General features: G+C 38.4%; 2 protein-coding genes across 3 annotated transcripts in view; one reads left to right on the top strand and one right to left on the bottom strand.

Moving 5' to 3' along the window:
- ecsit (ECSIT signaling integrator) overlaps positions 1–2,872 on the bottom strand; it is an 8,535-nt gene extending 5,663 nt beyond the window's left edge. The window contains exons 1-4 of the mRNA XM_008285184.1: positions 2,785–2,872; positions 2,326–2,492; positions 698–1,103; positions 350–573 (exon numbers count right to left, since the gene is read on the bottom strand). Coding sequence (XP_008283406.1) covers positions 350–573; positions 698–1,103; positions 2,326–2,457 — 762 coding nt within the window. The 5' untranslated portion in view covers positions 2,458–2,492; positions 2,785–2,872. The remainder of the gene's footprint in view (positions 1–349; positions 574–697; positions 1,104–2,325; positions 2,493–2,784) is intronic.
- An 817-nt stretch (positions 2,873–3,689) lies between these two features.
- The window catches only part of eml3 (EMAP like 3), a 50,649-nt gene continuing 39,156 nt past the window's right edge, over positions 3,690–15,182 (top strand). For both annotated transcript variants that reach the window (XM_008285183.1, XM_008285182.1), the window contains exon 1: positions 3,690–3,830. In XM_008285183.1, coding sequence (XP_008283405.1) covers positions 3,806–3,830 — 25 coding nt within the window. In that variant the 5' untranslated portion in view covers positions 3,690–3,805. The remainder of the gene's footprint in view (positions 3,831–15,182) is intronic.

Genomic DNA, 15,182 nt, shown 5'->3' with positions numbered 1-15,182 from the left:
CAAAATTGGTATACAAAGTGCTGAAAACAATCAAAGATTTGAAACTCAGTAATAAAAGGTTTACTGATTTTTTTAGCATTGATTTTATATTGTGGGGCCTGTGTATTTACTTTAGTAAAGCTAAACTGTTATTTTTGAATTTTACATAATCTCAAAAATCCTACTGTTCAACACTGAAGAAATGCAACTACTGTAAGCTTATACAATTTAGAATAATTTAACATTAAATCATATTGTACAGGGGTGTGCTCACTTCGGTTCAATATATCAGTCAACTTTAAACATATATTTTAGAACTCTGGGTAGAGCCATATGTTTGCCATCTTCACTCTAAGTTGTACAGTCGTACCTGGTAGACAGTAACTTTAGCGTCCAGGTCACCAGCGATGCGAGACAGGCTGAAGCGAGCCATGTCCACTGGGTCTTCAGGCAGTTGCTTTGGAACAGGGAAGGGGTTTATGTTCTTGAACTTGGGGAACCAGTACATGATGCGCTGGAACTTCCTTATCGGGTGGCTCTTCTCTCCAAAGATCTGAATCAGCAGGACTTTTGTCTCTATGTTGGGCATAATACCTAAAGCACAAGCATCAAGCTTTAACAGACCATATCAGATCCATATTAATTCTGTTTCTGTCTGGAATATAACTTTCTAAATTATATGACATTTCAAGAATTCTATGACCTAATCCATACCCACCATAGTTCTCCATTTGTTCCAGCACTTGCACTCCACACTCCTGCTGTCGGGGATAGTGGTTGAACATTCGCTGGATGTAGTTTTTGGGCACAAACACCTCTTTCGGAAAAACATCCAACAACTTGTTGTAGACGGCAATATCTCCCTCCACGCCGAACTCTGGCATCTTCTTCAGAGCAGCATAGATAAACTCCACGTGACCCCGTCGTCTTATGTCTTTCTTGTTGAAGACATCTATCACTTTGTTAAAAGTGGCCTTGGTTTTGATCTCTTTGGCAACCCGTTCAAACAGGTCATCATAGGTGGCCAAAGACTTGTCCTCCTTCTTTTTGTCCTCATTAACAAACGTTGCAGGCACAGACCGATTCTTGCCACATGATGTGCTGCTGTGGAAATGCCTCAACACCTACAAGTGACAACATTTTTGTTATACGTACATGAAACAGGAACATTGAATTTAACATACATTGTGTTTTCCTGATTTGATTATTATGCCCAGTAGAACCACTGACTACTGACAAAACATTAATAGTTAGACACAAGAACAAGAATATTTTTAAGGCAGGTAAAGGAAACAGATGTATAAAATGTGTTTTCATATCATCATGTAGGAAAATATCATAAACTTTAGGTTGTATTACAGGCAATCCTCAAACAGATGGGAAATAGTGCACTTTAGGGGATTATGTTCAGTGGCAGATTAATTGTAGTTATTAGTGAGTATACTGGAGCAGTGTGACCATGGCTAAATTTCCAACCAGGAACAGAAGCTAACTGGTTCGCGCCATATTGTAAGTTGGAAGTGTGTACCGCCCAAGTGCAGTATTAACCACATCAGGTCCACCATCTTGTAGGCTTGTCTTTAGATAAATGGTCTGCACTTATTTAGTGCCATTCTACCTTCATGGTACTTAAAGCAATTTACAATGTGCTTCTCATTCACCCACTCACCCATTCATACACACATTTCAATGGCAAGGTGCCTGCCTGCCATCTGAAGCAACTTGAGGTTCAGTGTCTTGCCCAAGGACACTTCAGCATGCAGTGAACCACCAACCTTGCAACCAGTGGACAACCCTCTCTATCACCTGAGCCACAGCCACCCCACACTGTGTCAGTGTGGTCAGACATTAGCCATCTTAGTTTATATTTTGGGCTCCTCTCCTGTGTTTTATCTCCCTTTTATTTATTTTTTTTGCTGTGTCAAGGAATTACCTTACAGAGAACATAAAATCACTATTACATTAGGTTGCAACCAGCAATTACCTTCATTATCAACAACACTGATATTTATTGATTGCATTAAAAAATGGCTTGCGCTTTGTTTGTCCCCTAAAACTCATCAAAGAATACTCAAAGCTGCAATGTTTACCTAGAATGTCAATGAATTAGGGAACATGTCATGTAGTGTATGGTGTGGCTCACTAATGTGTTTTTAACAGTTTACGGACAACAACTTTATTCGTCAATGGGGCACTTCCTGCGTTGGTTTGGAGTTTTTTGACATTGAGAAAATGGCTTGGAATAAATTGCAGTTACTGATTCCTTCACTAATATGGTTAAAAATACATTAAATGAGACATATTTTGAGCACTGTCTGGGCGCTACTTGTGCTGACTGAAGTGTACCTTGTTTTGTAGCACACTGGGCTGACTGGTGGAGGCTGACTGGAGCAGAGCGCCGAACTGGACACAAGACCTGCCTGACTGTCCAAGCAGCCTGAGACGCTGCAGCTGCAGGAGGCAACGGGTGCTCTTCATTGTAGACCTGTCACACTGACTGTTAGGAAACACATCTGCAGAGGGAAAATGAACATGACATGGTCAGTAATTTGAAATGTTTAATTCGTAAACCCGACAATTGTCGTGTTCTTCAGTCAACTCCAATCGTGTACAAATATTTTCCACGAAGAAAAAATAAATAATAAACGGATATACATTTGTCTCAAGTTTCACCTATGGATTAAGGACGGAGTGTACGTGGACGAAATACTCGGGAAACTAGTATCATTTTTAAAAAACAGATATTCTGTAATACTTAACTTATGTACACATGAGTACTAACGCATTTAACTATGTAATACCTACCATCAATGCTGAAAAAAACGTACGAAGAAATTCGTCTCCTTCAGGCGTCTCTCTATGGACGTCTCCATGTTGTAAGCCGGCTGTATATCCTGGTTCTACCAACATATCCTTCCCCCACATAACTGAAACATTTACACTGGTATTATTGTTCCACAAACCCTTTCTTTGTACAGCAACTATTTGTTTGGAGTTCAAATGTTTGGCAATTTCCGATAAATTAACCAAGTAATAAAGGTATTTCAGCGACCGATTTTGTAACAAATACTAAAGTGGCATTACCTTACCTCATTTTGTGGAGAAGGTATGCGGAGGGAATTCCTTCTAAACGTTTTTTTTTCTAAACGACTGCTTGCATTTATCTAAGTAAGATAAGTAAAAGCTAAATAAAGTAATAAATACGCACTGTTTCTATACGGACGTGAAAGTCAGCGTTTCATTTAGGCGCGTGAGCTACACAACCTCGCCGCGTGGTGGTGACAAATGTCTTCCGAACGTCTCCCAGCTTTCATTTGACAGTCGCTGAGGTAGAGCCTGAAAAAGTTGTGTAATAAGATTCATAGTGAATTTTACGCTTAAACTGCATATAGTTACTCGTTCGAGTCACCGTGACACATAAGTGGTGTATAGAGTTAATGGATACAACTCTGACGTAGCTACAGCAGCTCTACAGTGTTTTCCTGCTAATAGTCAAATTGGCCATAACAAGGCACCAAACGTCCGGAAGACACATTCATATTTTACCTGTTAAAGTGTTTGTATTCAATTTATTCGTATACCTTTAAATATAGTAATTTCGCTCCATAATGTTATTTCTACATGATTTAGCATTTGTGTATTTAATAAACGACGGGGTTTTATTTACAGGGGGGAAAAAAATCGACGTTTCCGGTATTCTCTCCTAAACCTGGCAATTGACAGAGGTCCGAAGTGTGTGACTTCTGACACTCGTCTCAGCATGGAGAACACACCTTAGTGCAGACTTTACTTGCAGAGAAACTACACGCAGTTTAAACTACGGACTATGGATTCCTCTACAAACAGTTTGGGTGAGTAAAGGAAGGAGATATTTTGCTTTGTGTGTTTTGCTCAGTGAGTTTTTCTGACAACATTTGCATTATGGAAACTTTACTCACTTGTGCATTCGGATATGCTGCTCGCATCGTTATGGAGGGATTACTTTCCCAAACTCAAAAAATGCCATCAATTGTTAGTTTTACATTTCCACAGACGTCAGGTAAAATGATTTACGGCATACTTTACAACTTTCAGGTTTGTACGACTGACTTCTGACATTAAGCAGCTTTTACGGGTTTTTTTTTTCTAAATAAATGCACTTTTACAGTGCTTGCTGCCGCATTCTTTGGTATGTTGTGATGAAGGAGGATAGTGAGAATAACAGGCGGGCTCCTATACAATGCTGATATTGAAAGGAAGTTCAGTGGACTCGTGCCCACATCGAATTAAATAGTGTCTCTTAAAGAGTTGGCATCTAGCGGTTTGTTCAGCCACATATTGAACATTAAGAGAGATTTATGCATTAAGTATTGCTTGTTTAAAAAGTGACGACGGACACTTTTATCGTTGCAAATTGTTCTAGAACATGATAGCAACACTTGTGTGGCTAGGTTTGTACAACATATCCTTAAGTGTTGGTAAACAGATGCTTTGCGTTATATTTTCTGCTGCTGGCGAGTTTTAGCGCGCGAGGCTTGGTCTTACATTCGAACAGCTGCCTTTATTTTGGCACGCGGGGTCAAGTCAAATTTGAGGCGTGACTGCAGCTTTTTTGCTGTGTTGCTTCATCAGCCTGTTGTGTCTGCTGTGCTTTCTTTGGCCGGTCAGCAGGATTTCTTAACTTTAGGACACAAACTAGCCCCTTTGTAACTGAAGCTTTGTGCTGCTCTTAGATTGAATGCTGTCATAACTGTATCCTCTCAGCAGCCACACTGACAGACCACCAGCAGAGCTGTCACGAGATCAGAGAAAACACTGCAGTCTGGAAAAAACAGAAATACGATTTTGGAACAGTGATGTACACAATGTTTAAACTTTAAACAGCATGTCCATTTTATGAACCAGCACTTAGCCTCTAAATTAAATAGAAAGTTCAGTTGCACATTGTGCTCTCCTAGTCAGGGTGACTTTTTGCAAACAAGCAACAATCTCGAGTGTTTGAAAAGCTCCACCCGTTCTGCCCCCACAATACTGACTGTTAAACAGGAGCTGTAACACTGTTGCACAATGCTGCTTTTGTTGCACATCTGTAGGCCCTGCTGTCCCACCTTATGTGCTGATGTTGTGTTTACTTGACTTGTAAACCGGTGGGTAGGCAAGGCACAGGGGAACAGTAAATATCACATGGAGATGTTCGCCAGCATCTGTGGGCAAGACTGCTGTGGCTCAGTGCTGGAGGGAGCCTTAAATGTAAAATACAGTCAAGAGGCTGCTGTGCGTCTCAATGAAGGTCTCTGTCAGTGATGGTAATTATCTTGTCTTCGTGTTTCATTATGAAGGTGATTACTTATCTTTAAAAGTTGTCATGTGAGTGTGTTGATACTTTGCAGCTGTGTTATACATCTGGTCCTGTCTATGTCTCATTGTCAGCTGACTGGCGTACACCACATCATGAGTTTAGATGATGCGGACAACTCACTGTTATGGTTGGTGATAACAAGAAGATACTAGTATCATTTTCCATCCATATTAGTCAAAATATGAAATACACTTTTCTTGTTAGTCTTGTAGGAAATTGCAGACAAAAAAGTCCACATGAAGCCAGAATGATTAGGTAATTAATGCATCAACTGATGGACAGAAAAGTAATCAGAAACTATAATCAAGCAAAATTGTGATAAAAAGTGCCAAATATCTGCAGATTTCTGTGTCATTAAAGAGAACATTTGCTGTTTTCCTTTGTTATGCAGTATTGTAAACTGAATATTTGGGATTTGTGGACTTTTGGTGAAACAAAACAAGACATTTGAAGACTCCTCCTTTATCTTAGTGACATTTCATACATCAGACGGTTTAAAAGTCAACTGAAAACATAATCAGCAGAAAAAATGTCTAATATTATTATTAAATGTGCATATCATCAGGCAATGACATTCTTAAAATAAAAATGAATTAAGGGTTTTAAGTTTTTGTTGACTTTATGCCACAATACTAAGAATATTTTCAATTATTTGTATATACAGTAAATACAAAACTGCATATAAAAACTGAAAGTGTGGAGTACTGCATTGAACATGCCACATATTATCTCAGACAGTTTCTTCACATATGTAAAATAATACATTCCCTCTGCTTGGTTTATGTAAAACAATAACTGATCATGTGTTACAATCCATTTAGTGGAAAGTTCATATATAATAATACCGAGCCACCAAACATCAGCTAAATATCACTTGTAAAAATCATATTGGGTTGACATGTTTATGCTCTGTTAAGCTAATATTGTAATATTGTGAACTATTGTCTGTACTCGTGGTGGGTAGTTTTTATTAACCAGTTTCGAAGGCAGAGTTACTGTGACTGCATCATCATCAATATATATATCGAAATATATTAATTACAATTAGATTTCACTGAGAGAAAGTATGGAGGTTTTCTGAAAATGTAATACTTTATCTGTGGTTTATCAGAATGTTTTGCAGTTGTGGGCATTTTCTCTAGTTCCTTCTTACGTTGTATTTTGAGACAATATTGTCCAACAACTGCACATTTCAAAATCTATGTTTTAGTGTATTATAACTTAAGTCTTACTATAAGTGCTTTGGTCACTATTTCTGTAAGTTGTAATTCTGAAGTTTTATTCTTTTGGAACATAGTAACATCAATAAAATACATTAGGTGGGGCAAGAAACTTCACCTTCATTCTAATAAGCAGTTGATTGACCATGATAGGACTAAAAACATGCATATCATATGTATGGGTGGTAAGATTATGTAGCTCAATATACACAACACACCATAACCATGTACTTTATATACTTAATGAAGAATGTATATACTGTACAAATAGTGCATGCTTTCAGTTTATACACATAAAGTTATCTCTCTAAATAGAGTAACAGATTTGTTCTAGCAGCTTTGCCCTGCCATAACAGCATTTATTAACAATCAGACCTTTGTCTTGAAGGAAAATTCTCTCTTCACTGTCTGTATGAGAATTTGAGGTAAATTCCATCTATATTTCAACATACCTGGCCAATACATCTGATAATGATACAGTGTTATCATAACTGACAGACATGCTAGTGACCAAGTTGTACTGAAGTTGGAGTCCCCTTCAATTTCTTCTAGATTGTGATTTGTGTTGATTTGAAACAGTGCATTTGCACAGAGATCACCAGGAAGTTGCATCAGCAAATAGTTTCTATTTTTTTCCCAGAATGTTGTAATACTGCTTCTTTTCAGAAAAACAGGCATGCTGTTTTCCTGGAGTCGGTGGTGGACAATTACTTTCTCCCTCAGTGCTTCTTTTTTTGGTACTGACTGAAGTGTGTCTACAGCTGTAACTATCAGAACTGCCTCATACTAAATTAAAAAATGAAAGTTAAATTAGTAATTTTGTTTAAATGGATCATTGCTGATCTAAAGGAAAATGTGTTGCTTTTAGAGTGTTTTACTTGTGGAAATGTTCCTCTGTGACTGTTGGACTTAACATTTGAGAATACCACTTTGAAGTGAGGTAAATATGAAAAAACTCACATGATGCCAGCATTAGTTCCCTCAAATTCTCCACTGCCAGTACACAAATTAGAGGGAAGAAAAACCGCTCATTGTGAACTTCAGGTTAGTCCCTGAAGGTAAATGAGCTCTGGTTATTCAATCAGCTCTCTTCACTCAGTGAGATCATCAAGCTGCAGAGATTTATGTTCCATCAGCAGTCAACAGAGTAGCTCGCTGTTTTGTTATCTGTATTCAGAGCAAGCCTGGTCTTGCATAATGTTTGTGTCTGCTTTAGCCAGATATGACAGTCAAATCTGTGACAGCATGGTGACCCACTGCCAGTTCTGTGCGCTTGCATATGTACTTGCTTTCTGACAGTTATTTATAGGTGCTTTTATCCTCTAAGTCACTGGTGCATTTAGCAGCAATAACCACGCAGGCTCACAGTGAATCTCTGTCTGCTCGAGAATCTAAATTAAGAAACTTGTGTGCTGCTAGTTAGGAAAATGTTTAGTGCAGCTGAAAAAGCCAAGGAAAGAGAATCAATAGTTTGGGGCTTAAGCAAGCGCAGTGTTAGCCAAAATTAACCTTTAAAGCTATATTTTGACACAGGGCTGGTATGAAGCTGTTGGATCAGTGTTTGCACATTTATTAACAGTATTTGCTGAAAAACTTCAGTCTTTAAGCTGAAGCCAGGTAACCCTGATAACATCAACAGCACTATTTCTCCAACTCGACAAAAACACTTTCAGACTCATAGAAGACAATATACAGCTACCTACACATGCCGAGTAGTACTCCCCGCTATCAGTCAGCTAATGTGGAATATTGGTGGGATACTCTTTTAATGGATGGGTATATTAGCAGTGTTGAAAGTGTCCTCACAGTGTTGTGCGACTGCATTTCATTCAAGCTGAGATGTGATGAATCACTGAGGTCTTGCTCTTCAATAATGACAGAATACCACCAGCAAATGACATCTCATGTTAAATCCTGCTGCTATCAAATGCTATTGGAGCTGCACTAGAATTGGATGGTAGATGATAAGAAATAATTCTGCAGGACCCATATGGTGATTGCATTCAGAGCAGAAACAATTCACTGATGAACCCAGTAGTTAAATGTCAGAATATTCACTGATCAAGTAATGTGTGCAAATAATGGTATCCTGGTTGGTTTCTGGAAAACAGAGGTTATGTTTATCACATGTACATCATGTCCTGAGTCTCAGACACTTTGAAAAGCTATTGAGAAAAATCCAGGTGTCTGAGCATTCTTTGGTACAGAACATAGTGGCAGAGATGGTGCGAAATCAAGACACATAAAGATTATCAGAAACCTTCCGTTATCGTGCATACAGGGAAATGAATACCCAGTTTTCTCATGTTTCAGGTAAATGTAATTTCCTGACAGTGATTTAAATAAAAGGAAAATTAAACGTTTATGAATTGTCTAAGTAATTTAGTGTTGAATATCACTAATCTGATATTGGCTGAGAAATGGGATGATATTATATCATTTGTAGTGGTACAGGCATGCATGTCAGCTACAGTCTATGACGGGGCTAGTGTACAATAGGTATCGCTGCTGCAATGGAAAACCAGGTTGATGTGAATGGAGTTGAGGGTGAGAAAACCAAACCAATGAGCAAAAAGACTTTAAAGGACTTTGTAGAGCTTTGAAGTCACTGAGTATGTCTCTTCAAAGAACACCTTTACATTACACAGCAATCATTTGATCCTTCGTGAGTGTAACGTATGCATTGGGGAAGCTTAAAGTGAAAGATTTGCAAGACGGTCCGCTTATCTTCATTGTGCATCCACAGCCAAATGAGAACGATACCGTGCACAACTTGGCTGTACAAGCTGTGCAGTCACAAACGTGCAGCGGGGGAAGAGAAAGTGTTTTTCACAGATGCTGCTGCTCTCTGTTTCACTTCTCAGACTCCCCTCAAACACTTGTGCAGGGGTGTACAGGATGTTGAGCAGTGGCAAGACGTCAGAATCAAAGAGAACTAAAAGCAGAGAGCAGTGTGCTTCGGGACAAACGGCATCTGTAGGTGGTTGAGGTCATTATGCAGCACCCTTAGGTGAGCTGTAGAAAATGAGTGGGTGGACACTGTGAGAATATGCTCAATGCGATTGTCAATCAAATGCTACAGGAGGTACATTTGCTTTTTAAATGCTTATACTGATATTTTAGCATATATTGCATGCACATAAAGAAAGCAACCTTCATTTTGGGGAATTTGCTACATGTAAGAAAATGAAGCTACACTTGGAGGAAAGGAAGTCTTTCAGATGTACAGCAACAGATTTACTGTTGATAAAAAGTAAGACAGGAACTCATGCTAGGATGATTATATCTGCTAGTTTCATTCTACTTCTGGCTGTAATCAAGCTGAATGAAAAATTATGTTTCTGTAAATTGTACATCAACCAGTTGGACAAGAAAGACTGTGAAGCTGTGCTCAGTCCAAGAGCGTCTAGCTGTGTAGCTGTCAGGCAGCCAACCTCCCTTAAGACCTGGAGTGAGCCCGAGCCTTTCAGAAAAGCAAAAATCAAATGGTGAATTTGTATTCTTAGCTTTGGGATCAAATTCTCCTGTTTTTTATTTTCTTTTTTGAATCATTGGATACTTGTGGCTTTTCATGTGAACACCACCAAACTCTCTGAGGCCTCACACTCACTTGTATATGGAATGATTCACTAGCAAATTGATCTGATTCATTTTTCTTCATAACCTGAGTCATAAATTTATAATAACCCAGCTGGACACTGCTGCTATGCCTGTAGTTTGCCAGGGAACCTAAGGGCAAATACAACCTCAGGATCTATTTCAGTCACCTGTGGGCAGTTAATATTAATATGATATGAGGAGTTCTGTTGGATAGTATTTTAAACATATTTTTTTGGTGCACTTTATTTTAACTAGGTCAATAAACCTTGAAGTCCTTATAACATTAACATTTTCAAGTATGAAAGAAAAGGGATTAAACATTTTTGAGTGTTTTTCCTTTCATCATAACAAAATACATGTCTTTACTAAATAAATTCATCATAAGTTGAAGCGTCCTTGGGCAAGACACTGAACCCGAAGTTGCTCCCAATGGCAGGCTAGCGCCGTTAGTGTGTGAATGTGTGTGTGAATGGGTGAATGAGAAACACATTGTAAAGTGTTTTGAGTGCTGCTAAGGTAGAAAAGCGCTTTACAAGTGCAGTCCATTTACCATAAATAGTATACTGCATTTTCTGTTCCCTGAATAGCACGTCAGCATCATTACTACAAATTTTAGGTGATTACCGGATGGATATGAAGCACTGAGATTAGTAAAAGGCTCTGGATTTTTCATGGCAAGTGTGTCAGAAATTTGCTGTAGTTAACAGTTAGTGAGATATCAGCTACATTACCAGGATATTTAAAGAAACTCAGTAATTTAAAATTGGCAGTCTATATTTAGGCTGCATGATATACAGTTTCAGCAACAACATTGTGATGTGCGCATAGGCAATAGTCACATTGCAGGAAGTATAATCTGAAGTAATATAACTTAACTGAAACACTTCATGCTACAACTTTTTATTTTTTTTTTCTCAGTGCAAGGTCAGGTTACCACAAAACAAGTCTTAATGAGTGTTTTGGGTGCCAATTAGTAATCAAGTCTGAACTTCCATTGTTACTGTTTGCCACAACTTTGGTTTGAACGAGACTTGGGGGCATTTCAGTGGCCAAATAATATGAAACATTAAGTGTATAAAGCGACAAGATGAAATAAGAGTCTCTTGTCTCCCATGTTTAATATACATTCAGACTTCATTTCCTGTCAGTTCTTTTGCACGCTGGTACTGTTTGGGCAGGAATGTGAGACGCCACTGCCTTCAGTGGAAACTCATAGACACATTTAGAGAAACCTTTACAGGACATACTTACTGATGTAATTTGTATTTTTCTTAAAAAAACAAACAAAAACAAAACAGTTTACACAGTAGTTCTATCATCTGACGAACTCTGAATATGACCAGAATTCAAGTGCAGTTTCTCTGAATTTAATGTGAATCACATTCCAGCTTCTCTTGAGCCGTTGCCAAACAGTTATGAGTCACCAGCAGTCTTGGCTTGTAACTGAAAAAATGAAAACAAGAAAACCAGACTCAAAGTAGAGCGGGAAAGCAATTGTGCGTGCAGATATGTGTGTTGATGTGGGTACACTGCAGCATAAAATGGGAATTGATATGAAGACTGTTGATGTGAACCTGTGTTGTAGTTAGGTCTTTATGACAGTTTCCAGATACAGTTTCTCCAAAATAAGAAAGTATACAAACAATCTGGTATCAGCCAGTCCTTGATTAATTTGATAGTAACTGCAGAATGGATTGATGCTAAACTGGATGACCTTTGATCTGAACGTCAACATGTGCACAAGAGTATTTTGTCTTAATTGTGGCATTACTTTTTCTGTTCAAGGAGAACTTTAAAAATATATTTGAATCCCTGATCAATACTTAAAGGGTAAATCTAATTGTGTCATGTGAGCCACTACGCCTGGGCAAGAGCTAAAGATGACAGGGTTGAGAAAACTGAAAACAATCTGCAAGTTGTATCATCAAATTTTTATATTCTGTGTCTTTTTTGGTAGAATTCAGTGGCTAAGTGCTTATAGCTGCAGTGCCGACGTATGTAGAATTCTGTGGATGTTCTGCTTTGCACTGGTTTGTGTGGCTTGTGGATGTTGTTGTAATTAGATCCATCCACCATGCCAGAATGATGGATGATTGCTGAGAAACTAAGTCGAGATCATTTAAACTGGTGGCAATAACTGAAAGAGTTTTCACATTATTCAACTGAGGCCTAATATTTTTTTAAGAAAATATTTAAATGGGAACGCAAAATGGGTAAAACAGTTCTCGAAACAGATGCCTTTCCCACCTCATAACTCTTGTAGTAAGCCTCAAACTGTTGCTAAATCATTGCAATCTTGTTTAATCTATCTGTCATGCCAAAAATTTCAGCTACACGCTACATGATATGATAATGAAAACAGGCAGACTTGGAAGACGTATGGACTGAAAGTGGATGTAGGGCAAAACAACTGATAGTATGATCGCAGGTATAATAGTGGATTATACCTGCTGTGTTGCCTTAGACACCTCACAATGTCCTGACAAAATTTATTATTTACCTCCTTGCTTTGTGTGCCACAACTTTTTCTGTGATGATGACCAATGGGAGCATCAGGTGCTTCGACAACTGTCCTCTTGGCATATAGGCTTTTCTGTCATATGACAGTTACATCATTGTTTACTTTTTTTTTTTTTCCTAGCAGTTGTTTCCTGGCTAGTCCTTACTGATGACATCACACAGGTTGCAAAAAAACAGCAAGGAGTGATGGGCTTAGGACCAACTTGTAGCCTGTTATGTCACAGCAAAGTCATACAAAAATACCCATCCTTCCATTAGCTATATCCACCTTAAGTTGTGAAGAGTAAGAGCCTGTAAGAAAAATTTAGGATTTTATAATCACCTATCTTGACACAATGACCAACATACCAGATAGATATATTCTGTAGTCTGAACTTGGCATTATTGTCCAAAAATGTTTTGTCAATTAGAAAGGAGAAGGAGATAGCAGGTTTAAAAAGGAAAAGATTAAAGAAATCTAAGTCTAATTAAGTTCTGTAATTTGTTTGAGGGGAATGGATGTTTTCTTGGGATTAATAATGTTCCAGTTATCTCCTCATTCAGTATCTTATTTGTGATCTTGTTTGTTAAAATCAAAATATTTCTCTCATACGGACATTTTCCTGTAAACTGCATAAAGTGCTTCCTATTTAAAGACAGCACAGGGCCTCCACAAATAGTTGTCTGATGACAGTTTTTCTGGTCTTAATGATTTAAATCTGCTGTAATGACAAAAAACACTACTACTACTACTAAAGTTTCACTACATTTATAGCAATTGAAGATTATACTCAGCACAGTCTAAAAAGGAAAAGTAAACCACAGGGTCATATTTATAGACTACTGTATATTAAAAGGTCTTTCATTCGTTGTGGCTGTCCTGACATGCACTTTGACATAGAAAACACAGACCATGAAAAGATGAAACTTTCTACATAGCGAAGACACACTTGTGTTCTCTTCTTTTAAACTGGACAGTGGACTGTTGGCATTCAAATATCCATATTTACCCCCCACCCCCACCCCCAATACCACTTCCACAACCAGTAAAACCAGACAATAAAACACTCCATTCATCTAGTCCATGTATAAAACCGGCCTACTAAGTGCAGGATCTCACTGCCAAAAACAGACCGTGTGAAGAAGCTCTTTTACAGCAGCAGTGGGTGTGGTACCACCACTGCCAGACATGGCTTCACCAGAAATACACATAGACTCTATAAGAGGCAGCTTTTCCCCAAGAGAGACTACACACAAACAGAGTCATATATAGTGTTTAACATTTGTGATGTCCTCTCGACTGACTAAAATATCAGAAAGGCTTTGGACTTAACTTGGATTCTTGAAAGTCCACTTTTATTGACAGTGTGGTATTTATATGTGTGAGCAGCAGTTGCAGATGGATCCAGGCTGGTTGAGGACGCTTAATAGGTTTTTTCCCTGTGGGCAAATTCAGCAATAAACAGTGCCGTTGGAGGAAAACTCCAACTTCCTGTTTGGTGTACCTTCCTGTGGAGACTTGACCAGATGTGGACAGTGTGATTTCGTGTCCATATATTTCCAGCTGCTACAACAGAGTCTGAGAGCAGAGGATGTTCTTAAACTACAATTCAACAGTGAATCTCAGTTTTAGGTGTCAGTCCCTCAAAACTGAACAAGCCTAGGCTTTGTAACAAGCAAGTCATTTTGAACCATCCAACACAGGGAGAAATGGCATCAAACTAAAGTCAGTTTCCATTTTTTCCATCCTCAACCTGCAGTATATTTACTGTACATTATTCAGCCACAACATTAAAACCACCACTACTAGATTAAAGGATTCAGACCGACAGCTCAGTAAATGTGACAGATAACACAATGACATCCGGCCCTCAAATATAAGTCAAGTGAGTGTGATACACGTAAACATGTTTCGCCACTGGAGTTTGACAAGGCAATTATAAACAGTGACAACAGTGTAATTTTTTCTAGCTTTCCACTCTAATCAGTCTTTGGCTCAGTTCCAATCTCCACCCAAAGCCCTAAGAACTAAACTCCCACTCACTCAACTGTATGAGTTCATGAGTACTCTTAACTCCTATTTCCTTCATGATTGGTTGCTCAGCTGATCACTCCCTGTTTGTGACATTACAGTGTTTATACGTTTTAGCAAATCAGAAGTCAAGAATGCTGTAAACGTGCAATAAATGAGCATGCTGTCTCTCACAGGTAAACTTCTTTGCAGACCTTTTCTCTATACCATCATGCTTGGTTAGTTTACATTTTTTGGAGAGCAGGGCAACCATATTAATACGTCTCAAATTTCACAACAGACCAGAGGCTGACCAATGTCTTTTTTCATAGCCAATACTGATAGTAAGTATTAGTAGTCAAGGAGACGGATATCTGATATTTGGAACCAGTATACATTTGCAATAATGCCTTTGTATACTTATATTTTGCATATGTTTAATTAAAAAAAACCTTTTCAACATTTATCCTTCACTGTTGATAGGCTATAACTCGTGGCATGTAATCAATCAGATCAGAGCCTCAGATCAGATCCC

This window comes from Stegastes partitus, unplaced genomic scaffold (assembly GCF_000690725.1).
Source record: "Stegastes partitus isolate 25-593 unplaced genomic scaffold, Stegastes_partitus-1.0.2 Scaffold390, whole genome shotgun sequence".
Taxonomy (NCBI): Eukaryota; Metazoa; Chordata; class Actinopteri; family Pomacentridae; genus Stegastes; species Stegastes partitus.
The sequence above is the reverse complement of the archived record's forward strand: the minus strand, read 5'-3'. Positions and strand labels throughout refer to the sequence as shown.